Here is a 26125-nt window from a genome sequence, read left to right on the forward strand (position 1 = left end):
AAGCCTTTGTTAGGAAGAAATATTTAAACAGAATAGGAAACCTTCTAATTCCTGCTTCTGTTTAATTTTTAATGGCTTGAATGTTTTGAAAAAGAGTGCTTAAATATTCACCGGCTCTGTCGATTGTGGAAAATTTTGCCGGTACCTATCGCAGCGTTCTAAATCACAAAATCGACTAAAATCAAAGAAAATAAGTAAGTAAAAACAAGATTTTTTTTCGTACTGTGATTTATCTATAACTAAGCGTGCTGTTTTCAGAGATCCAGGATGTACCAAAATAGAACAAGCAGGATATTTCTACGAGGACTCAAATAGCATTATCCAACACTAATTTAGCTTCACCTACGGTGATAATGAAAAGAAGAAACGAGATTTGACTTTTAAAAAGTAAAAAAGAATTCTTTGCGCAGAAGAAAATCGAAAAAAAGGAAGACGAAATGTAGATTTGCTATTAAACTTGTGACATTTTCACTAAAAAACTATTTGAAATTTCATTATAACTCCCTGGAAACGTAACGTAATTCAGTCAAGTTGCCGGCCAGCTGTTTCGTAGCTTGTATTCCCAATCAGATTGTTTTTACTTTGTCCTACTATTTTAAACGAATGATATCCCGTAGCTTTAATCTTGTTCTCGCTTTGTTCATAATTGACCACAGTTCTCCAAAGCCAAAAGCAGGAATCTAACTCGAAAGGCTGTTATTATTTTGTGAGAGAAATTTATTCCAGGTTGATTTCAAATACATTTCAAGCTTCTATAATTTTTGCTATTAACGACTTCGCTTAAATTATCTTTGGATGCTATATTTCATTTTGGTAGGACGTTGATCAAGACTTTTTTAAAGAAACTTATTAACTACTCACTTAAAATTGAGAATACGTGAGACTTCGAGTTTTCAAGGCCAAATTTGGCTCAAACGGCAGGTCGCCTTACGGAAAATAAGGTTGATGTTTATTTATTTGAGACACACCTGAAATCAGATCAATAAAACATGACTGAATGTCTTAACATTTTTACATTAGACCTATCAAATCCGCGAAATACTCATGCTAACTAAGAAAAGTTTTCAAGTTCAGAAGATTACGATGGTTCGATTCGCTTTTGTGCATCATACAAATCATCTTTTAAGATATTCATCTTTTTTGATTGATTTAAGCTAATATTTACAGGGGGCAAGCACAAATAACAAAACAATCAAACACAATATAGCTCAGCGTTCTAAAGAAAGTGATGGAATTTCAGAAAAGCGTATCGAATCAAAACCGAGCCTCGCGAAATCCTTTTCACGATAAAGCCAATAAATATGAAACCCGTAAGAATATTCAAATTAATACAAAGAGATTATTATCTTATAGTAAAAGTTTGAAGTCAGACCCATGCAGCTTAACCCATAAAGCCGATGTCCTGCAGATATTTTAATGAAATGCTTCGGAAAGATTTTTCAGAAAAATAATTAGTGCTTCCCCGCGAACAGCTACCCTGAGGAATCATAAAAACATTTTTGAATAATGCTTCTACTATATTCATCGTACAAACCGTCTCAAAAAAGGAAACCGAGATAATTCTCGCTTGAAACTGAATTAGAGCTGCAAAACTATAACAAAAAAATTCAATATTTCAGACGAATTCATGACAAGTTTAACCGATAAAATCAACAATACAAACAATAAATAAAGTTTCTAAATATATTATTAGTTATTTGAGGAGAGAATTCTGTAGGCCTAACTTAAATTGCAACGTGCCAAAATTTCAGTTATTACAGCATGTAGATTCGTAAATCGTCGGGTTTTTTTTAACTGAACGTGTAAATTTCGTTGTAGTTTACTTTTGGGGTTATTGACTTACCCAAGACGAACGCTATGGTAAAATCTTGATGAAGGACAGATTAATTTAGTAATATTATCATCAAATAAATAAGGTAGTATACTGAAAACATTACAACACTTATGTAAAACAACGCAAAAAAGTTATTTGAATTTTCATCCAATTTACAATGTGTTGTTAAGATTAAATCGTGTAAAAATTGAAGAGAAAATACTGAAATAAAAAAGAAAATACAAGCATTTTCCCTTAAATTGTAAAATAAATTTCGGCCATAAAGCAATTTTAATTTTAACTGGCAATATTACAGGAATATTGTATGTTTTTATTGCTCAAAACACAGCTGATATAGCTTATTTCGTTCTTTAGTGAATCTTTGATAAAAATACGGCTGGCTAATCTAGAACCAGTCATTCATACACTGTTTTTCACAGCAAGGGTCGAAACATATTTTAAAGCTTAGATTGCATCGATTTCACCGGATTAAAAATATTCTACGCGCCAAAAAGTTATGTAGAGGCATTTTTACATCATTTATGCATTTCCTGTCATTCTCTTCTCAAATGTACTTATTCGAGATTTTTTCCACAATAATAACATTTCTCCTTAATTTTGAACGACTCAATTTGTGATATGTAAGGACGGAATATAAGTCTGTGGGCATTGAATCATTCCGTCCAAGTATTAAAGATAAAATGTTTTGCGAATGAAATTGTCTCTAACATGTTTTAATTTTTTATCTCAAGTAAAATAACACTAGTCTAAAATTTTCATTTAAAAATTACCACGCATCATTTTCCCCAACTTGGAAATCTCCTTTGATTTTGAAAAATATTAGCCGGAAAAAGGGAAAAATATCGCTGATATTTTTCTGAATTTTAAACAAATTACAAAAAGCTAAAGCTAGTCATGCCAGCGGTGACTGCAGAATACAGTTCAGAAATCGTTTGCAGGAGTTGATAAAAGTCATTGTTATTCAAATGTTTAGCCGAAGAGAACGCGAAGTTGGCTTTAATTAAAGCGTGAACTCTTAAGGTATATATACCTCCCATATTTGACCGAATTTTGCACATATTTTGCCTAAAAATTGCAGTCCAACAAGACAACACAGACTACAAACAAGTAAAATATCACGAAAGCCACGCAGAGCAACGTTGTTTCTCCAGTAGCTAGTCAAACTCAAACTTAAAATAAATGTTTACTTTCCAACACCTCCTACCAATCCCTGTTTACAATGACATAGAAAACTGCAGGATACCTTTTCCATGAAAACAACTTAGGGACGGACCATTAATTTTTGGAGAGCGGGGATGAAAAATATTGAAAAAAAATTTGTTTGCAGGTCCTGGAAAGACAAAATAAATTGTTTGCAAAAACGATATGTATAACAAAAATCGGTAAGAATTTCGAAAAAAAATGTTTGCAGAGGTGCATAAACTAAAAAAAAAGTTTGCAGAGGAAAATTTTTCATCCCCCCCCCTCTAAGAAAATAATGGTCCGTCCCTTATATATACTGGCCAAGAATTGTTATCCCAGCATACCTTGTGGCTTCAAAGACAGAAAAGCGAACATAGGCCATATCTATACAGTATTTGTTATTCATGAGTATATAATTTTCCGTATTCACCGTACTTGACAGTCACGAGTGTAGATTATTAGTGGTCTATTGAGTATTGGCAATATTCCCCAGGTATATTTTAACTGACAGGTGGTACAAGACGTACAACAATAACATTCGTAAATGAAATACTTTGTTCGATAACAATTGTACTCTGTCAAGTGAATTTTATCACCCCCGGAAAAAATGGATTGGAAATTGTTTCCTCCAACACAATCTCGCATCGATGATGAAGAACGCTCGCAAAAGAATCGAGTTTCTTTGGATCAACTTTTTCATAACCTTGACGCACTCCTCAAAAGAGACATGAGGGATTGTTTATCAAAACAACTAAACGGACTGCTTAACAACAACGCGGAAATATATCAAGCTAGGCCAAGCGTTCAACGAAGAGAGAGGCGTGATTATGTGGAAACAGGAGAAGACGTTGGAAACGAAATAAAATACAAAACGGATAAAGAAACTAACTTCAGCAAGTATGCGCTAAATCGTCCAAAGACGCCGGTTTATAAACCATCAAATTTACAATCCAAATCGAATCGCTCTAAGTATGGGGAATCTTCCGCCGTGTTTTCGTCAAAGAAATCAGCCACTCCGCCTCAAATTTCCCCGACACCTTCAAATAGTAAGAAAAGCGATAGGAAGGAACAATTAAAATTCGAAAGACTTCCACTGAGTTTGGAAGACAACCGATGCAATGCGTTACCTAGCAACGGCTGGTGGATAACAGACGCAAATGGTGAATCTAGCAGTGATTCTGAAACAGAAGCTGAAGTTATCAAGAAAACTGAATGCGATTCATATTCAAATATGGGAATCAAAAGCGACAAATCTGATCAACTTCGCTCTTTGGATGTGTGTAGTAGTCCAGATAGCGTACACTCATCATTTAGCTCAGTAGTTTTAGATTATAGCAGCGATAAGTCGAGATCCCAAACATCGGCAGGCTCTAGTCCCAGTACACTTTCAAAGCTTCAAAGAATACAGTCTGGAGAGCTGAAGGAAGCTGGAGAAAATTCATCCTTCTTTCACTTGACGAACGGGTCTGGGAACGACAGTGGAATGATGGACGAAACATTTGTGGAACCCATGCCGCCGCGACCTTCTCCAGACCTTGATGACGAAACCTGCCAAACTAGTTCTGAAAACGATTCTCTGTCGTGTTTCAGTAGATGTACGAGTTTTGCTTCAGACGCGGCCATATTTGATGGCGATTTGGAATTACACTACAAAGAACTGTTTCATTATCGCTTTAATACAGTAAGTCGAATAAATTATAATAATTTAGAGACATTTAAGCATAATAATTCGCGTCCTGACAAGGGGATTATGCCAAGAGATGTTGACAGTTCTCAGGGATGCTTTGATAAACGTCGCAAAATAAATTGTGTCTTTCCTAAAGTGAGTGTGAGCAAGGAAAGGATAATGAATAACAAAGCTATTCCTGTAGTTCCACAAAAGGGAGCTGTAAAAAGACGACCTAACACAGCAGATATACCAGTGAAATTGAGGCTTAAACACAGAAGCAACACCTTCACAAAGTTTAATAAGGTCACAGAGGAGAATAGCGCAGATGAGAGAGTTCTGCCTACAACTTTGAACAAGTCAGCGGATGCATCGTATTCTGTAATGACTCCGTATATGGCGAATGTAGTGTGGTCTGTTATGGATGACGAAAAAGTGGTCTGATTGAAGTAATAAATAAGAAATTAGCAATAAAATAAATACAAATAGCATCCTTTCTTGATGTAGAAAAATTATAACGTCATTTAATGATTACAATTTCGTACTCTATTCTTGTCAGATGCATGTATGTATGTTTGCGCACTTTGATGCGATCTCGACACATTGTATTTTGTTCGGTTCTTTCCTCGGCAACCACGCGTTTTGAGTGGCAGGTCTTTGGTGGGGGGAGGGGAGGGTGAACTTTTACTGTAATCAGGTGCCATGTGCATGTATACTTCTAAACGTGGAATTTTTAGGAGGAGCTGACTATTTAAACTTAATTCTTTTAAATTCACAAGTTGTGAATCTCGAGCATCAAAGTTGGTCAAAGTTATAATTAGGACAAAGGTTCGAAACGTTCCCGAATTGTAATAACGTCCCATTATTGTAATACACTGTACCTGTCGTTGTTTGTCACAATTTGTAATATTCCGAGCCGTCGCAAACTGTAATACATAACACAATGCCGTTGTTTGAGATAACGATCTTAAAAGAAAATGAGCAGTTATCCAGAAATTTCGAGTCTTTAAACAAATAACTATAAAGGCAAGTAAATTAAGATCATTTTTTGCCTATAACACGAAGAAATTGGCGACCAACGCACAATTGAAAGTCGATGGTAACGTAAAGGTGGTGTAAAATTCTTATTTCTACAACTTAACATTACTTTTAATTACAACTAAACGTTACGTTAACCGAGTAAAGCTTTACGCTACCTGGTTGGTTGGTTGGTTGGTTGTCATGTGGTCAGTTACTTTCCTGTAATTCTGAATTCTCAATTCCCGTTCAGGTACGATGGTTGAACCACTTTTAAAGGATTATAGTTGAATGACACGTGTTAGTGTAATTTGAGATAGCTGCGTTATATTACAAATGTGTACATAGTAAGACAAGCATGAATTAAAAAACAAACAAATAAAACAAAAACGCCATGTTACAATTAATCCACGACAGTGCAAACGTTAGCTTTCTTCAGTTTGCATAATCAGGATCGACCTTAATGTCCACAAAGTAACCAACAAATAATCGGAAAATAAGCATTTATAAAACAATTTTACAGCTGCTCGCAGTTATATGTGTTTCTCCCACTGCCAGGAGAAACATGCTTGAAATTCGTCGTTTCTGGCTTCCCAGACTTCCCAGTTAATGATGGCACCTTGCTGGATCGAAGACATCTGCTAACGTTTTATTTCTTCTTTTTACTCTCTTAATCGAGTCGGTTTTCACATGTATTAAAACTCCAAAGGGGGGCTTCGAAACAACCGTAACGCTCTCCTGGGACGCCCCTGATAGACCGTGTGGCCGAGAAGCCTCAGCTCAGATCAGCTACTGCGGTAAGTGCTTAACGCTTATGTATAAATTTAACAATAGAGCTGAGAGGGCGGCCCGTCTAAACTCCCAAAATACAGGGGGGGGGGGGGCGTAATTATTTTATTTGCGTAAACATAAACAACATAACATAACATAAAACTTTATTTAACATATAACATAAAACTTTATTTATCCTCGAATTTAATATAGCTAAGATAAGCTAGCTTCTTTGAGAAACAAGTGAAATATATATTAAAAAATAAAAATAAAAAATACAATAAGTAAAATAGAAATAACAATATTATTATATCCGTTAACTACTTACACATTAAAACTATATAAAAATACAAATTTACGAAGTTTGTTCTATTCACCCCCTCTCCAATGATAAAAAGTCTTAGCTAAAAGTACATTGTCGGATTGCTGTAATGAAGTCATTTAGTGATGTCGCAGTTTTTATAATTTCTGGTAATGAGTTCCAAGTCTTTGCAGCAAAATAGCTGAAAGATTTAAGTCCGTATGTTGTAGAAGACGGCTTCCGTAAATGAAGAATATCACTTCCCCTTAGGCAGTAAGTTACAGATTGCAGGGTGAAAAGATCTTTTAAATACTGCGGGTACTCTTGCAAATGCACGCATTTAAAGATAATGATGAGCATGCTGTGAATCCACCTGTCACTGAGGGTTACATTACCTATCTGCTGCAGAAGTTCATCGTAATTGGAGTCTCTGTTATCTAAGATAGCCCTAAGTATTCTTTTATTTAGCGTCTCTAGCTTGTCACGATTTCGAGCGCTACAGAAATGCCATACGGGCCCTCAGTAAAAGAAGTGCGGAAGTACAAAAGCTTTATAAAGGCCTAGCAGTGTACTTGCCGGAAAGAGCTTACGGAACCGTATCATAACATTAAGCTGATTATTTATCTTTTTACACACATTGGATATATGTTCATCAAAGCAGAGTTCGTTATCCACAGTCATTCCAAATAGATCAATTGAATTCTTCACTGGAAAGGAAAAGACATAGTCAGTTTTCCCCATTATCATGGCTTGATGTTTGCTGGGATTAACTAGCATGCCATTGTTCCTGTACCATTCGTTTGCAATGCCAACGTTATACATTATCCGCCTATCCAGTGCTGCACGGTCAGTGTCCGAATCGTATAGTTGTTCATCATCAGCATAAGCATGAAGCTTTACGCTCTCGATGTGATAGAATAAATCATTAATGAAAATATTGAAAAACGTTGGCCCTTATACACTTCCTTGGGGTACACCTCTCTTGCGTGTTAGACGCGCGAGGTAAAAAATGTGTTTCCTTGTCATTTTCACACGCGCTTCGCGCACGAGATCTATTTTAGCCTGGCACGTCTCGCCGACATAAACAAACTTTCGCTTCAGATAGAGGGTCTAAAACGAACGATTTGGAGAAAGTTGCGGTAAGTCGTGTGCCCCAGGACGCTTCGGGTACAATACATGAATGGTTAACCCGAATTACTGAGTGAGGACTGGAAATGGAAGAGAACGCGGGAAGGAGTTGAATGTTTTGCCAGAGAGTTGCAGAGCCGTCTTCGCTTCAAATTAAAGGTTGGGTTCATACAGTTGAATTAAAACACTTTTGCTATTATAGATTATCTCAATTTGCCTTCGTGAAATAGTTATTTTACAGGTTTCTGACAGCAGTTTTCACGCGTTGGGCAATTTGCGGTAGTCAGCGAATTTCAATCATGTCGGACTGGTCTTCAACGTTTTGGGGAGGCACTGGGGGATTGTTTGGCGATGAAGATGATGGAGATACTGTAGACCCAGATCAAAAAGTAAGTTAGCACGAGATGGTTAATTAAAATCATTTTATTTCAAATGTTGCTTTACAAGTTTATGGATACCTTCCAAGCCAGATGCATGCCTGCCCTGGGATTCCAGGGGGCATAAGCAGTGGGAGCGGGGGCACGGGTCGGGGAGTGGGGGGCAGGGGGGTAGGCGGTTGTAGGAGGCTGGAAGAGTTTTATTGAAGGGATTTTTACAACAAATTAACGTTTTTTATGCATCCTCTGTCTGGTAATTTATAAAGGCTTGCATAATTATAGAAATGTCATGATTAAAACAGTTGTCGATCCACTAGCATAAATCAGCATGAATAAGGTGTCTTTGTTGTATGTACAGTTGTCGATCCACTAGCATAAATCAGCATAAATAAGGTGTCTTTGTTGTATGTATAGAGTACCCTTTACTTGGAGTCCATGCTTAAAAATTAAAACCCAAGTTGATGTCATAAGGGAAATTATTAAAAACTAGCAATGGTATATTGCAATTCCTGAGTTTTGATTGGTTAACAGGCAATGGTATATGAGTCATATACCATTGACTACAAAAATGGTAGCCGTTACATACACATCAATGAGAACAGCTGGGAAGCTCAAATCTTTACAATTCTTTGGACGTTTTTAATAAAACAATTATTCCACTTATGCTTGATGGATATGAGATCGTTATAGCCAACTCGGCGCTCAATTCTAACGCGCACTCGTGGAATAATTGTTAACCGGGTGGGGGTCTAGTGCCCCCAGTTCATAATCTACCTTCGTTTTTTTTTTTTTGGTCGGTAGGGCATTGAAGGTCATATATGTTGATTGGCTTAAAACTGGTCATCTTTCATCACCTACTTGAAATTGCCTCAATGGGGGGAAGGGGAATGGGACGGAGGAAATGTTTTAAATTACTTGCCACTTGAGGGATTTAAATTCCGTGCGTTATACCATTTTCCATGTATTTAACTCAATAATAAATCATCGCTTATACCACAGTGCAAAATAGAATTGCTGCACAGTTAGAAATGACCAGTACGAGATATAAATGAAAGAGTCACGTTATATTTTATGAGTTTTAAAAGTAGAACGAAAACAACTCTGACTGATCTCAATCTTCAAAGTCTTCGAAAGTGATCAAAGTGCCTTTGACCTTTAATACTGACGAACGAGTATCGTATATTGCAGTCATGCTTCAAAATAACGCACTTCTTGTTAAACAGCAACAAAAGGAAATATAAACGCTACTGGGTATGTCTAAAAGCCCTTGCCAAAAGAGTGGTTAAACATTAACCACCCGGTGTCAAGCTACTCAGTAGTTTCTTGTTAAAATAATACACTACTAGTCAATTAATTTTTTTATTGAGCCCTCCCCACCCCCTTTATGAAGCTTTATGAAGCGCTTTCCTCGATTTTAAGCACACCTTTCAAATCAAAATTTGAAAATACCACTTTAGTATGTTTACTTCATCTTTACTTTTGTTTCTTGTATTTTTTTGACAGACACGTTGGGACAATAAAGACAGCCTTATTTTAGTAATTGACTGCTCGAGGGAAATGTTTCAGCTGGCCCGGGGTAAAATTCCCTTTCAGCTATGTATAAAGGTTTGTTACCTTCATCTGTTAATGTTTTCCGCTTTGAGATTCAGAATAAAATTCTGTTAATCAAGACCTAGATCCTGATTGAGATTGTCAAAAGTCATGCTTTTGTGTCTTAATTTTTCTGTTATTAGTGTGCTGTAAGTGTGCTAAAACACAAGATAATTAGCAGCGACAAAGATATGATAGGAGTGGTGTTCTTTGGAACTGTAAGTATACAGCGGATTCAGGTTGAGCATTAAACCGTCTCAGTTGTTGCGATCATTGTTATGGTTGATTGCTTGGGTTGCGAGGCAAAATGACAGACATTGCTAGGCGGGAATGACAATGTTCTGTCTAGGAAAAAGCACATTGTCACTCATCCAGCGACTATTACTAGAAGAGGTAATCGTGTCTTGGATCTTATTATGTTATCATTTCTGCCTAGCAAGGTCTGTCATTTTGCCTCGCAACGCAATCAATCAACCGTGACAACAAACATGACAACTGAGACCGTTAAATGCTCAACCCGAATCTGCTGTAAGAAATGTACAGATGTCCCTTTTTGGGATGACAGGAGATAGCTGCATGCAGGCAGCACCCATCAGATAGCAATTTGCCAAGTTAGAGATCTATGTATTTTCTCTTTATAAGCAATGCATGAATTTTAGCTGGTGACTCATCAGAGCTCTGGCAGGTCCTTAGGTCTTATTGAAAGCCCTGTGTTACATAACTGTAGCGCACATGGGTTATATATCCCAATGCAGTGCTGCAGTTTAACAAGGCTGCTGCCTAAGGAAATTTTTAAGGAGCCCTTTGGGCTCCTAACATCAAAATTTAGGAGCCCAAGCCATTATGTTAGGAGCCCGGCTTAAGTTGCCGAAGACAAATCTGGGGTGGGGTGGCAGGGGGGGGGGGGGTGGTGTTACTTAGGCAAGTATGTGGTCAACTATGTGGCCTAGGAGAGGGGCCCAGGGATTGAACCTTCCCCCAACATTATCCTGCTATAATATACCCGAATGTCCCCTAGAGGGTACTCCCTATAGTGGACTATATGGGGAGGCTCCGCCCAACAGGGATACCTTTTTAAGGCTCCAGGTATATAAAAGGGTGGGGATTTCATGAGTTGGAGTATACAAAAGGGGAGGGAAAACTGGTTTTTAGGTATTAAAAGAACCCTTCATAATGCTTGAACAAACCCACCAAATGATCAAGTCATTTCAGTATTTTAAGGTGTTATTATTCAAGTGAAAAATAAGAGGGGGGGGGGTTATGGTTTCTAAAAGGGTAAGGGTCACTTTCACATACCAAAAATGGCAACCTCGTTCATGAGATCCTGGGAATGAGATTGCAGAAAGGGTATATGAAAGGGTAAGGGTACCCTCGGCAGAGCCCCCCCCCCCCCCATAAAACTGTTTTTTACTCTGCAGCAACCTCAGAGACCCAGAGGAAAGAAGTTGGATAAGTCATCAATATCATCAATATATATATCTCTCCCCTCTGTGGGTTAAATCACTAGCTAGGCTGGGAGAAATAAACCAACAATGAAAACTGACATGCATTTAGTTGAGAGCATGAAGGGTTAATTCATTTGTTAAGCCAGTGCCAGTCTGAGTGCATTTCATGTACTTTCATTAGTTTTCACATAGAAAATCAATGAACATGAAGCAGGAAAATCATTTTAGTAATCAAGGTTAAAAAAGAAGCAATAATTAACCAGGTCAATTTTTCCTTGGTTTAGAAAAAGGTAATAAAAAGTCAAAAACACCTGTGTAAACACTTTAATTAAGTTATGATCTTATCTTTGTTACATGATAACCAGTTGACAAAAATAGAACAGAAAAATTAAGTTGTGAAAACACTTCAAATTACTTAACTCATCAAATAAGTTGTTTATAAAATTAATGTAGCAACAAAAGCAATCCATTTTATTCAAACTGAACATCTGAGCAGGCAAAAGCACTGAGGTATCCAGCACAAAAATTTGCTTGTCACGGTTCAATGCCCGAGAATGCTCCTCATTTTAAACGCGAAAACATGAAACAGTTCGTTGAAAATAACAACCTTAGTCCACAAAAAAGCGGCAGCAGATATGAAATTTCCCATGAAAAGAAAGAGGCATACATTTTATGTTCCTACTAAAGTTAAGCGTTCAATGCTTCATAGATTAAGCTGAATTACATGTAAAACACGCCACGTTCGTGTACACATCACGATATTTGGCGCGTTGTTTAAGCCTGTCGGAAAGGTTTTTGTATCAAGCTTTTGCAGATTAAAAATTATTTCAGACCTGATTCATGACTGCAGTAGCAAACAGATTGATTTCACTTTTGTATCCGTAAATATTTCTTCAGATTCACTTGGATTTACTTCGAAACTTATCCGAAACGTCAACGAAGCAAACGAAACGTAAACCAGAACATAATACATTATTCCATATTTGGAAGTTAGGCCCAGTCCTAAACACTTGAAAGCGAATGGTTTTTGAAGTTGCTGAATTTTGCAAAGACACGTTACGTACTTGATACGCTAAATGCGAACAATTTTAGCGTTTTCGTTTTAAAATGAAGCAGTTTTTGTTTTAAAAAGGATTTTTTATGCCAATGAAACAAGGTTACAAGGAAATTGAAGTCAAAAGATGGGAGTTGAAGATCAATGTTTAGGCGCCCATGCAGGCTCCTTGAACAAAAATTTAGTCGCCCGCACTCGTAACTTAGGCGCCTCTGGCGACCGGGCGCCCGTTAGGCAGCAGCCTTGTTTAAATCAAGTTAGATACATTCCTGGATGCGAGTCAATCAGTTTATTTTCACTTATCCAATTAATAATAATTATTAATTCTTTACATATATATAAAGCAACACACTTATGAAACCAACTGTCTGTTTACATTAAACAATCAACGAACTTACCGGTAAACGATTTTCTCAAAAGGTTGAACCCTAAATTTTGATAATTTTAAGACAAGCTGTAAATGTAGCTATTGTTTATCTTAGATCCACTTATATTTTAACCCTTTGATGTATTTTTATCTTTTTATCCTTGTGAGTTTTTTTTTTCTTTTTTTTCTTTTTTTAATATTCTTTATCACTTGATCCATTGATTTAAACTAATTATACAGTATGGGGTAAGGGGAGGGAGGTGGTGTTAGTTTTGTCTTTTTTATCATTCTATTTTTAATGGATCCTGGTACATGAGCCTCTTGCTCGGACATCGAGGGAGACCTCGTCCCAGGTATGGACATTAAAATTTTATTGTATTGTATTGTATTGTATTGTAGGATAAAAGCAAAAATCCAAGTGATTTCAAACAAGTGTACTTATATCAGGTATGTTTAACTAACTTCTCTCTTTGCATCAACTTATAATTTAAATATACAGAGTCAATAATTTTCAAGTCACTAGAGCCCAAGCAGCTGGCATGTAACATCATTTCCCATAGAATTGAAGACTAGGAGTTCTTCTGCTCATCATCTAGATGGAATGCCAGAGTTAGTCCCCAGCAGTACATTGGTTCTCCCCAACAACCTGCCAATACTCTTGTAAACTCCTGAGGTTCAAGAGAGTCACTACAAACAATATATTATAAGTTAATAGACATTATTTCATTCTGCCATTATTAAGCGATGACGTGTAAGTGATGACGTCATCACTTTATGCCATCACATGACCGGCAGGATCTTATGTTTTCTTTGTTGTTATAAATTACACATTAGTTCCTGTTAAGAGAAAATAGGTTAGAATTTAGTGAGTAAAATTATGTAATACTTTCCAAAAGTGCAGCAAGAGAGGGGGAATTCTAATAAGTCTGTTCATTTTGTAACCAAAGATTTTTATAAATTTAAATTTTGTTTCATTGTTTTGATATTTGTAGGAGTTAGATTTTCCAGATGCCCAGCGCATACTTGATCTTGAAAAATTTCTTGAAGGTTAGTTGCTGTCATATTAATATATGATTGCGTGGATAAAATAGGTATGGCTTTTATCAATAAGTAACAGAAGTGCCATGAGTGCCACCAACTAATTCATCAAGTGCTACCTGCACCTATTACTAACAGTGTTTTAGCACATGTTAATGTTTCCAGCATATTTTCATGTGTTTGTTATGGATTTATATTTCAGATGACAGTTGTGATGATTTTGCAGACAAGTTTGGGCACAACAATGGATTTTCATTGAATGATGTCCTATGGACATGTTCTAACATGTTTTCTAAAAGGTAAACAAAACCTTGTTTCTGGTTGATTTACATCATGGGTGGTGCATCTTGAAAAATATATCCTGAATTTTCAGTTTCTTTGATCATAAATCGTCTACAGTCGTAACCACTGTTCCTTATTATTCAACCCTCCAAGTTTATTTTTTTCCTAAGTGGCCATTTGGCCACCGACTCCTCAAGTTTGGTCACCAGTGAAAAATTTTAGTCGTCAAATTAAGCTCAAGCTTTCAATCCTTCTTCTCAATTTTAGTCGCCAGGCTGGATTTCCAATTATTTCGCCAGCTTCAAAATTTTAGTCGCCATGGCGACTAAAATGGTCTAAACTTGGAGGGTTGTTATTTGGGTGTATTAGTACCTCTTTGAGATTCCTCTCCCTTGATTAGCTACTAATTTGAGGTTTTCTTTGGTTTGAGGATAATTTTGCACCTTGGAGAGAAAATATTTTATACCTTGATTTATAAATTAAAGCAAAATAATATATTAACCAATTGTTAACACTTAACGTATTGCAACAGACTCCTGACTTAGTAATTTAATAACCACTCCTTACTTCTTAGCTCCCAGAAGATTGGACACAAGCGAGTCATGTTGTTTACCAACAACGACAATCCACATGCTGGAGATCCTGCCCTTCAAGTAAGATTCCTGTTGTGTCCCTCTGGGACACTTTATTTCCAATTACTTTGCTAAACTATATGGCTATAATAGCTATACTATAAACCATTCAAAGCTCAAATTAAAAAAAAAAAAAACAACAACAAAAAAACAAATAACCTGAGTTTGAGATGCTGGAAAATTAATGTTTTCTAAGCCAAATAAAAGCTGTAATTTTCTATTGCTCCTGAATGGTCCCTAAAACATTTTTTTTTTAACCAATCCTAAATGCTTGTTTTACATAACCAAATTTCACCACAAGCTTGCATGTATGTATACTCATACAGTTCTGTTTTATAACATAATTTGAACAGATTCGTGGAAACCTAATCTAGTGTAAAATTTGATAATTCTTCTTTCTTGTTTTCAGAGACAAGCCAAGACAAAATCAAGAGTAAGTACAGTAATGTACTACTTCTAGTTAAACAATCCCATACAGTTTGTGTCAAGTATCACCTGTTTAAGCACCACAGGGGCACATCCAGGATATATTTTTCTTTGGAGGGGGTGTGCCACTAAGGATTGGCGTAACTGACTGGTGACATTAACAAATTTTAAAGCGAATGCCAAGCCACAAGTCATTTCAGGAAGGGGTGGACACCCCCTGCTCCTCTCCCTAGATCTGCCCCTGCACCAGGCTAACAGGCCTCATGTGCTTAACTTCAATATACTTTTTTGTAATTACAGTGAGAATTGCTACTCCCCGTGGTGCTAATTCACATGGTTCATGTAGGTTTAACGTTAAGGCCACCTGAACAGTTCATCTGCACTCATCTTCACTCCAATATGGATCGAGGGGCACAAATGGCACAAAGGCCAGGGTTCAATCCCCAGGCTGCTAGACCCTTGTGTTACTTATATTAAATATGGTTTGTATTTCAGGATTTGAGTGAAATTGGTATTGCAATAGAACTGATGCATATTCAACCTCCAGATCGTTCTTTTGATTCAAGTCTCTTTTATCAAGTAGGTCATCTTGCTGTTGTAATTTAAGAAACTTCTCATCTGCTTAACACTAGTTTACCTATTATTTGTAATCTTGGAAAAATGAGGCACTTTGAAAATTATCATTCTTGCTCAGGATTACCCAATGACCCTGACCCCTGAGGTCAACAGTACATGTTAACCATGAGGCCATCACCTCTCCCATAATAAATACTTATGACTACCTTATTTTAGGAAATTAACGATAAATGTTATTAACGCAAATTTCAAAAATTCGCGTTAATTTTATGTATGTTAACTTTTTTACTATAAGCATTTGACCAGAACTTTTCCTAAATTCGCGTTAATTTTATTACGCGTACAGAATGACACAATTTTTAAAGAATGACAGTCCTTGGTCAACATTTGTGGGTAACAATGCACTGTTACCCTCTGACATCATAGATTTTGTAATGTTGCCCTCTCAGAGACTTCTAGTGGGAAACAGTTATATTGTTAAATGTCATGTGGCTTCGAAGTAGCCAATGAGCGCATGCGCTGTTGGGGAAAAAAAACTCCTGCTATATATATAGGTAACAAAAGCAAATATAAGTGGCCTGTGAGAAGTCAGGTTAATGTGGTTCTACTGTTTTTCTGTTTGTCATGTCAGGATGTAATACACATGGATGATGACGAAGGAGGGATTTTACCAGACCCTGCTGAGAAATTTGAAGAACTCCTTACTAGGTAACAATAGTAGCATTATATTTAATGTGTGATATGCAACTGTTGTTTGTTTATACACCACCACCACTGGTAACAAAATACCATTTTTATTGCTAAAAACAGGGTGCAAAAGAAGGAGTTCAAGAAACGGGCAATGACAACTCTTCCTTTTATGCTGGCAGACGGAGTTGAGCTTGGCGTCTCTGTGTAAGTCAATAGTAAGCTTATGTACCCGTATGCATGTACCCATCAACCATTCTTGTTTTTACACAACCACATTAGTTTAGGTGTATTTTATGCTTATGTTACAGGTCAAAATTAGCTTTAGGTCAAATTTTTCAACCTAGGGTATTTTTTTTAACCTAGTTTATTTTTTTTTTATACTAGGTTAATAAGTAGAAAATTAAAATTAAAACACCTCCCCTCCCTCGCTGTCTCTGAACCCCCCCTTCACCATCCTTTATACTTACCCTCCCCTACCATCTGCTGTTATGCCACCCCCTAAGTAGTATCATCTAATTCTTTTTTTTTACTAAACTGCACTGGATTTAAACTCTCGACCTTCAGATTTGCTGTCCAACCCTTATCCACTTCGCCACATAGGAAATGTTGGGTGACTCACTATTTTTTTAAAAAAATATATGACTCTAATCCAAACCCTTACCCTAATAATAACCATAAATTTTACCTAGGTTGAAAAAAATAACCTAGGTTAAAAAAAATTTAACCCGAATTTAAATTTGACCTGTAACACTTACGTTAGCCTACTGTAGGGCAAAGCATCTTCAATCCTTTGGCAGGTAATGAAGGAGAGACAAACACAGATCTTTAAATACTGAAATGCTATGTGGAACCTCCCTTCATATATTTATAGGTCAGCTGCGAAAAAGTGCAGCTTAAGACTGACAGTTGCAAATTGCAAATAATAATAATAATTATTAATATGCTATTAATGTGCACACTTTATGACAATTGCCACAAGGAGCACAATAATTATTACATAGCTCATGCTCCCTGCTCAAACATATGCTCTGCAAATTTTGCCATGATTCATATTTGCTTCAATTCACATTTAAGTCCTCTTACTTTAATATTGAATTATTTTTGTTTTGTTTTTGTACATGTAGATATAATCTTTGTAGATCTGCAACAAAATCCTCTTATATTAACCTGGACAGTCGTACAAATGACGAAGTTAAAACTCATACCAAGTATATTTGTGTGGTGAGCTTTTTCATTTTAGCTATAATTATTTGACATGTGCACATTTTTGGTAATTAAATGTAAACTGATTTATAAGAATCACAAATGAATTGTTCCACAAGTAGTTTTGTAATAAAAGTCCTTTCTGTTACAGGATACCGGCAGAGAGTTAATGCCCACAGATATCAAGCTGTATCAAATGTTTGGAGGGGAGAAGGTAAGCCAGAATAAATTTTATTATTATTCCTATATATTCAATGTCGTCTGCCAAAGAGTCGTTCTCTTACACTGTCAAAATAACTTTCTTTAGTCTGTCAGTTGGTAATACCTTTCTGTAAATTTTATTATTGACTTGATAATTTTTAAATTTATTTATTTATTAAATAAATATTTATAAAATAAATTTATCAGCTCCAGCTTCCAATTTTAGGTTATCTTTGAAAAAGAAGAAGTTGCTTCCATGAAAAACTTTGGCAATCCAGGTAACGACTGCCACTTGTTTTATCTTTGTTATCATTAATTTTGTAAAAAAAAATCACCATTTTTGTGTGTGCAAAAGTTAAGTTTAAATTCACATAGTTTTCAAGGTAAATATTATCAAATGAATACATGTGAAGAGACAGGAGGTGAAAATAAAGGAAAGCATCAATTTGTGAATATTGTCTTGATAAACCACCAAATTTTCAGAACTTGCATTACAAAAGTAATCATTATGATACTCAGTTAAGGGAAGTTATTAAAATAATAATTAAAAATATTTTTCAGTAGTTGTGCTATTAGTACAGAAGAAATTTAGACCATTCCTGTATGATACAGAAATCACACTATATATGGTTCATGCACTCAGCACATAAAAGGTGTTAATAAATCACAACAAGTTCTTTCTGTTTTAATAATGTCAGTTCCTTTTGTCAACATTTGACATTTGCAGGTCTTCTCTTGATGGGATTCAAACCCAAATCATCTATGAAGAACTATTTTCACATCAGACCTGCGCAGTTTCTTTATCCCAGTGAAAAGGTATTTACCGGGAAAGGGGTAGTATCAAGAGAAGTCCTCTAAGTTTATTACGCTAGAAGTTTCAGGCCACTTCTCTCCTACAAGTCCGTAGCCGCACCACTTTTTCACAAATTTTCATGTCAAGTACAGTACATTTTAGCAAGGCCAGCAATTATCAGTGGATATCCATTTAGTCTTGGTGAGACTTCCCCTTTTATACTAATGCTCTGGTTTTCTACCCACAAAATAATATTTAAATGATATTTTGGTCTGGAAGATTGATGTGTCATGTTTTTTTTTTCTTGCCAATAGAGTGTTTCAGGAAGTACAACATTATTCTCCACACTTCTGAGCAGAAGTCTTGCCAGAGATGTGGTGCCAATATGCCGCTACATTCCAAGGATTAATACCCCGCCAAGATTTGTGGCTCTACTCCCACAGGTAAAGTGTACCCTTTTGAGAAAATTTGTTTACCAGTGACAACATCTATTAGATATGGGTGTCGACCCTTTACTTAGACTTTATGTCCAGAGTAAAGCTAACTATTAAAGTAAAGCAAAGGTAAAGTCTGCGTAAAGTCAAGTGGCCCATACCACAAGAGATTATCGGGTTTTTAGTGGCATTAAGAAACTTGAAGTATTTCATTCCCCTCCCCCCAAGGTGGAGTCCCTGCCAGGGTAAATTCCGACAAGCGACACAGCCCAAAAAGTAGCAACAGCACATAAAATAAAATTGCGACAAACGACAACACCTTTGGAAAAACTTAAATTCAGACAAGGACAAGTAATTTTCCTTCAATTTTTCTACGGACAGCGACGTAAAGTTTGATAAAACAGCGACATTGCGCATTTTTTAATTTAGACAAGGGACACAAGAACCCCCCCTGGCAGGGCCTCAAGGTGAGATGCTAGTCCATCGCAGGGTACCCCCCCCCCCCCCAGCATAATTTAGCCAGTACCCATTTATACACCTGAGTGGAGAGAGCCACTATGAGAGTAAAGTGTCTTGCTCAAGAACACAACACAATGACCAAGGACAGGGCTTGAACCCGGACCACAAAGCACTTTTTGTAAAAACATTTTAATATAATTTTTAAGAAAATTACTTCTCTTGTCTTACAGGAAGAAGAACTAGATGAACACAATAATCAAGTCACCCCTCCTGGATTCCATCTGATTTTTCTTCCATTTGCGGATGACTTCAGAAAACTTAAATATGAGGAAGCGCCTAAAGGTAGCCATACATGTAGTTACAGTAATTACACAAACATGCAACATGTAGAGTAATCATAAGCTTCAAGTGAAGAGTTCAAAAGGAAAAATACCGGTACATGCATAATTTAATATAAGTTATTTTCATTTCCATTTTCAGCTACAACAGAGCAGATCAGTAAAGCCAAAGATGTCATCAAGACATTCACATTGGAATTTGACAGTTCACAATTTGAAAATCCTTGTAAGCATTTAAATATGGACTCTAATGCAATTTTATGACATTGCAACAATATTGACTGTTTAGGTCGTGAATCGACAAGTAGTGGTTTAGTTTGGACAACACTTTTTGTAGACCAGGCTTTCTGCCATAGCAGACAGGTGGGTGTTCACTTTTTAAAAACTTTTTGTACCTCAGGATTGTTGATTGCTGGCTTGTGAGTTATTTGTTTAGCAAATCCATAAAAAATGGAATGTGAAATTTTAAGTGCACTGAGATGCTAAAATTTGGGAAATGTTCTGGAGGATCATGCCACCAGACTTAGGAGGGTAATGAGTTGGGCTCATATCAAATTTATAAACTAAACTCAATGCAGTTTCAATAAATTTTTTTGTACTTGTTTTTTGTGCCAAGAAATAAATATAATATTAAACTTATCTTTGAAATGAATTTCACTACTTTATTAAAATTAATGCATTCTTTTTCTCTACCTTGGTAGCTTTACAAAAACATTACAAGAATCTTGAAGCTCTGGCTCTAGACAGAGATGAGCCAGAAGAGGTCGTTGATCTGACGGGTGAGTAATACAGTTGAATCCCGATAACTCGAACCCTCAGTAACTCGAACGCGCTAACTCGCTTTTTCGATTCCCCTTCAGGTCATTTTCTTACTAATTTTACCCTTGATAACTCGAACTCCCGATATCTTGAACCTTTTTCGATTTCCCTTGAAGGTTCGAGTTAATGGGAATCGGCTGTAATATTATGGTGTTGTTACCAAAATATTTTTGTATTTAACTGACAATAGCTTTCATCAATGCATTGTTGCAGGAAATAGATCATTAAATACATTTGTTTGCAAGACTTCAGACATATTTAACAAAAAATCTAGCTCACTGCATGCAGATAGTCAGTAACATGCAACACAAATGGCCATCTAGCGTCATGATTTGCAGTAGAAAGCTGAACTCAAGTCATACTCTGTGCCGCAAGGGTAAAATAAGTGGGGGGGGGGGGGCACACGAGCGCCATAGGCGCGAACCGCTAGGGGGGGTTTGGGGGCATGCTCCCCCCGAACATTTTGAAATCTAGAGGCTTGGAAATGCTATTTCCAGCGTTCTCCAAGAGCTATTTGTGATTTACGCATATCGCAAATTTGAGACCTTTTTGAGACCTTTTTTACACATTGTTGTCACGATTTCTGGTTTGTTTTAGTTTTTGGCTGTTTAATATTGTTGTGCAACTTCCTACGTACATTGAAAATGAAAAGAAGTACATTTACCAAACAGGCTAAACTAAGTAAGTGCTGCGTTATATACAAGCGTTTACAGGGGCATGTACCCAGCTATCTGAAAAGCTTACTTAAGCTTACTAGCGAGACTCATTCACGAAATACAAGATATGCCAACTTTAATATTGTTCATCCAGTTATAAAACGATTAACTGAAGGTGGCAGAACTTTTACCGTGACTGCTTGTAAAGAATGGAACAGCCTACCCCTATCTATATGAAAATTGTCAACAATTAAAGCTTTTAGGAACTCTCTTTGGAAGAGAATTTTTAAAGAACAGCAGTTTTTAAATCATTTTATTCTGTAATTTAGTTACACTTTTACTCTTTTTACCTTTTTAATATTTTATCTCGTATTTCTTGTATTTTTATTCATAATATTTCATAGTTTATCCATAGTTTTAATATTCGTATTGTTCTGAGTATTTTTATATTTTATTGTAAATAATTATTGAGGGCCACTGGTTTGTTAGTGTTTTTATGCTATTTTAGTGCTACCCTCGTTAAATAAAGACTTTACCTTACCTTACCTAAAGTTATTGTTTCAAACCTCTCGGGAGATAAAATTTTATTTTCAACATTTTATACAGGTCTGTTTTTTACTTTTTGGGAAAAAAACTGGGGGGGCACGGGGCCCCCCCCCCCCCCCGGCCCTTGCTACGGCACTGGGCAGGACAAAGATCAAAACTCTGACTGGAGGCTTATTTGTCCAGTCTACAATCCAGGGCTGTCATTACTGTAAGGCCCATAACCTGTAGCACCTGTTACAGCTGAGTTTACTTGATGTTACAGGTGAAGATTTGGATTTGAGTTATGTTACACTTGCATACCCTGTAGAGCAAAATGCCACGGGTTGTACGATAACTCCAATGTAACAGCTGCTTAAAAACTTGATGACAGCCCTGCAATCCTAGACTCTTTTTATCCAAATCTGTCAGTTTGATTGTTACTTTCAGTTTCTTAGCCAGCGTAGCTTGGCGTTCTAGTCAGTCGGGGAGAGCGAGAAATCGCGCGCGCGAGCAAAGCGATGGCGGGAGAGAAGGAACGCGTTCTTTCTTTCCTTCTGCCTTCCGCCGTCGCTTTGCTCGCGCGCGCGATTTCTCGCTCTCCCCGACTGACTAGAACGCCAAGCTACGCTGGCTATCAGTTTCTTACATCTATTAACTTTAAATGCTTTCTTTATTAAGGTGCTTTAACAGAATTTTTTATATTATTTTTTTGTAGAACCCAAGGTGGAAGCAATTGATCGCAAAGCTGGTGACGCTATAAAAGAGTTCAAGGACCTAGTTTTTCCTGATGATTATAACCCAGCAGGAAAACCTGCACCAAAGAGAAAGGTATTAAGGGTTTGATGTGTTTTACCGGTATATGCAGTTGTAATTCGGTAAAACCAATGCAAAGTAATCAGTCTGTCAATCACAGAGGGCGCAGACAATCCAGTAAACCAATCAAAACTCAAAGCAAATACATGTAGCTGGCAAGACATGCGGAAAATGTGTGTGAGCGAGTCATGATTAGTTTTGGTTTTAGTTCTGATTGGCTGAGAAAGTGGTGTAAGTTTTTTAAGCCAATAACCCAGCACAGAAAAGCAGAACCTGACATGTCAAGGTAGAAAGCTACCATATTGGCAATTTAAACTGATTTGTTTGGATAAGGAATTTTTCACAAGAAGTTGGTGGGTTTTTTTTTCTTTTTAGGCTGGAGATGGGACAGGTGCTGCAGCCAAAAGAAGCAAATCAGGAGATGACGTAGAAATTGACATAAGAGAAGAGGCTCAGAAAGGAAGGGTGAGTATGCTTGTGCTTATAGTACAGATGCAAACAGGAAAGCAGAATTGCAAAGTTGAGAGGTTTTAAGCCAAGGAACAGGGATGCGGTTAACTCCCAAAGGGTATCACAGTTTTTGAGCCGTTTTTGTCTGAAGTTGGGTATAAATTTTGAGAGTTTGGTCTAAAATACAGTATACCATAGTTTATGCACTCAGGACTCAGGTCTGTTGTAAAATAATGGTATCAAATCTGAAATAGGGAAGAATACACATTTTGGTTTGAAAATAGTCAGGTTTTCAAGAAGCGTGTCCCCTCAAGAGTGTCCGTGTCCGCTTCAGGAATGTCCATATTCAGGAACGTGAAAATACAGAGTTGGTATGGGAGTTCAAACAGGGAAAGGAGAGCTGTCCGCTTATGAGAATGTCTGTTATTGGCCCTGGCTGTTTTTTAAATTTTAAGATTGTTCCTAAATTGATAATAATTAACATGGAACATGTGTTTCATTTTACAGCTTTCCAAGCTCACCGTGCCAGTGTTAAAGGAGTTTGTGAAACAGGCTGGCATCAAATGTGGAACCAAAAAAGCTGATCTAATGGAGGCTATTAAAGACCACTTTGGAGTTTGATGCTATTATTCCTGTCCACACCTTGACTTACAATACTAAGAGATTTCTATCATTTGTTGTACTTTTTAGTTTAAAACAGAAAATAATGCAAAATAAATGATGGATTGACAGGTTTTACAAGAGTTTTTTAATCAAAACATTTTTGTAAAATAATGCAGATCAAGAACTGTAAAAATACAATGTAGATTTATTCATTCTCATGTGGTATGTGTACACATATAGTTATAAAAAAAAAACATTTAAAATTAAAAATTCTACCTATAATGAATTTGTTGAAATTTTCAGTTTTGTCATAATTTTATATCGTTCCATTTAAAAGTCATTTCATCAAAAAAATGCTAATGGGGTTACCAGTACTGATGCTTTTTGCATACAACTTACAAGCAACTTCTTCCCAATACAAATAAATTATTTCTGAATAACTGTCTCAGAAACTGAATAACTGAAACTACATAATAACTGTCTGAAAAAAGGGTTTTGATGATATTAATATTATTCTAAGCAGATGGCTTATAATTTATTTTACAGGATAGATTACCCTCTCAGTCTGTTACATGTAGTACTCTGGAATGTTGGAATGTTCCTTTTTGGTCACTACCCAGCAAAATCTTTCTGAACTGATCACCCCCCTTCCCCCTAGCAAACCATCTGGGCATTTGATTTTTGTGAGAAAGTATTCAAAACCTCTCCACTTACAATATGACAATGTGGGCTGATTACATGGTCAAATTAAACACCATTTGTATGGAGCATGAAAGTTACCCATTTAACATGTGAACAATTTGACCAACATTTTGTACTCACAACAAAAAACCCTTATGTAGTCAAAAGACCAGGGAGGGGCTGGTATAGGATGACCAGGAAGGGGGAGAGGGGATGGTACTTGGTGATGTCAGTCTCAAATATAGAATACTGAGTAATGACTGTCTGCCAGTGGTTACTATATAACTAGTTTTGACCATGAGCATGACCAAACAATTATTGTGGTGATTCTAACGCACATTTACCATGAAGAACTGCCCCAATTATTCTCAGGAAATTGTTCAATAGGAATGGAAGAGTGTAGTCGACTGTTCAGCCGGATCTATCACATCATCCCAGATATAGTCTGTACTATTCCACTAGGATAAGACTGTCTGGCGCAGGCTATCAGAGTGGGGTAAGGGCTGAAAGCTTGACATCTTCAAGTTTAGATAGCGACCGTAAAATCATTTTGACACTGCTGTGGTTGCCATCGACATCAACTTGATATTGCAGTGACTTCCATTGCACAATTGCTGTAACCATTTCACTGTCATTACCAGCATATTATCATCATCATTATTGTTGTCACCAGCAACCTTCTAATCATCGTTATCACTCACATGGGGTACGGGCACAAGTCATTCCTCTGTGTCTTGTACAATGTAAACACTCCAACCTATCTTTTACTCGATATGTGGCCTCCTTACGCGTAATCCATAATGCCATGGCGTTCCTTGCCGAGAGTAAAGCGAACTTGATGCTATCGAGCGCACTTTCTTTAGAGCTGGTGAACTATATGACGGATACTGAAAAAAATCATCCGAAGATAAGATGCTCTCGGGTCTCGGGTATCTTTTGTAGTTGGCAGGAGGTAAAATATTTCCCTCCCAGTCTATTGGCGGAGCTCGACATTCACTTTGTACTTTCAACGTCTTTGATTGTAATTCTTGTCTTCCCTGCTTCTGCCATCCGAGTATTTTCTGTTTTGTTTGTGGCAATTTTACCTCGTGTTGAAATTTGTGGTAAGTGTTTTTGCCTATCCGCGAGGGTTTTGGTACAGTTAATGGATATATGTCTGCTATCATACCTGGCGAAGATGGCAGTGAATTTCGTGTTGCAAAGTCAGCACTGTGTTTTGGACGCACAAATTTGAAATTTTTCCACATATTGCTGTTGTAATCATCGTCGATTTGTTGTAGCTGTGAAGTGTCGAGATGTGTTATATCGAGCCAAAGTCTTTGTTGAGCTGTATTCGGCGGTTTATCTCGTTCGTCGTATGGTGCTTGACGAACGAAGCTTTTTAGGTCATAAGTCAGTTCTGAAGGAGATTCTTTCCTCAAGGGAAGCCCGAAAGTTGTTTTGGATCGAGGAGAAAACGCCATAGTGGATCCTTTCAAAACGATAGAAAGCGAATCGAAGGCCTACCGACTGTTGCCATGGAGATTTTGAAGCTTGAATGACCTGCCGAAATTACGCGGGACCGGGAAAAATCGCGGGAAAACAATTTGAAACAGAAAGCCATTCAAAAGTTAAAAAAGTTACAAATTAAAACTGAAACCAAATTTTCACGCGAATTTTTTAAATCGTAATTTCATACATTCAGTCCATAGAAACTGTTAACTATTAACCGCCGAGAAAAAAAGAACGTCTGATCGTAGGTTGGAATAGTTTCCCTCGCAGTCGTTGCACCGTA

General features: G+C 36.9%; 3 protein-coding genes across 4 annotated transcripts; 2 read left to right on the forward strand and 1 right to left on the reverse strand.

Annotated features, from left to right (window-relative positions):
* Positions 1-3450: 3450 nt before the first annotated feature.
* LOC144632744 (uncharacterized) lies at positions 3451-5166 on the forward strand. Its single transcript, XM_078491463.1, has one exon. The coding sequence runs from the start codon at positions 3624-3626 to the stop codon at positions 5124-5126; it is 1503 nt and encodes a 500-aa protein (XP_078347589.1). The 5' UTR covers positions 3451-3623; the 3' UTR covers positions 5127-5166.
* A 2608-nt stretch (positions 5167-7774) lies between these two features.
* Positions 7775-23801, forward strand: LOC144631760 (X-ray repair cross-complementing protein 6-like). 2 transcript variants are annotated; one of them, XM_078490312.1, is made up of 23 exons: positions 7775-8058; positions 8130-8288; positions 9780-9881; positions 10010-10084; positions 13132-13179; positions 13725-13779; positions 13973-14069; positions 14627-14705; positions 15094-15117; positions 15606-15689; positions 16318-16394; positions 16497-16580; positions 17501-17597; positions 17731-17793; positions 18007-18058; positions 18508-18596; positions 18888-19016; positions 19697-19808; positions 19947-20030; positions 20506-20583; positions 22520-22632; positions 22993-23082; positions 23575-23801. In XM_078490312.1, the coding sequence occupies exons 2-23, from the start codon at positions 8199-8201 to the stop codon at positions 23686-23688; spliced, it is 1836 nt and encodes a 611-aa protein (XP_078346438.1). In that variant the 5' UTR covers positions 7775-8058; positions 8130-8198; the 3' UTR covers positions 23689-23801. The 2 variants fall into 2 exon arrangements, with proteins under 2 accessions (XP_078346438.1, XP_078346440.1); XM_078490314.1 differs by having other exon boundaries at positions 8141-8288.
* A 141-nt stretch (positions 23802-23942) lies between these two features.
* LOC144631854 (testis-expressed protein 52-like) lies at positions 23943-25829 on the reverse strand. Its single transcript, XM_078490429.1, has one exon. It carries the CDS (start codon positions 25812-25814, stop codon positions 25116-25118), a length of 699 nt encoding a protein of 232 aa, XP_078346555.1. The 5' UTR covers positions 25815-25829; the 3' UTR covers positions 23943-25115.
* Positions 25830-26125: the final 296 nt, after the last annotated feature.

The sequence above is a fragment of the Oculina patagonica genome, chromosome 12 (assembly GCF_052425735.1).
Source record: "Oculina patagonica isolate OP01 chromosome 12, crgOcupat, whole genome shotgun sequence".
Taxonomy (NCBI): Eukaryota; Metazoa; Cnidaria; class Anthozoa; order Scleractinia; family Oculinidae; genus Oculina; species Oculina patagonica.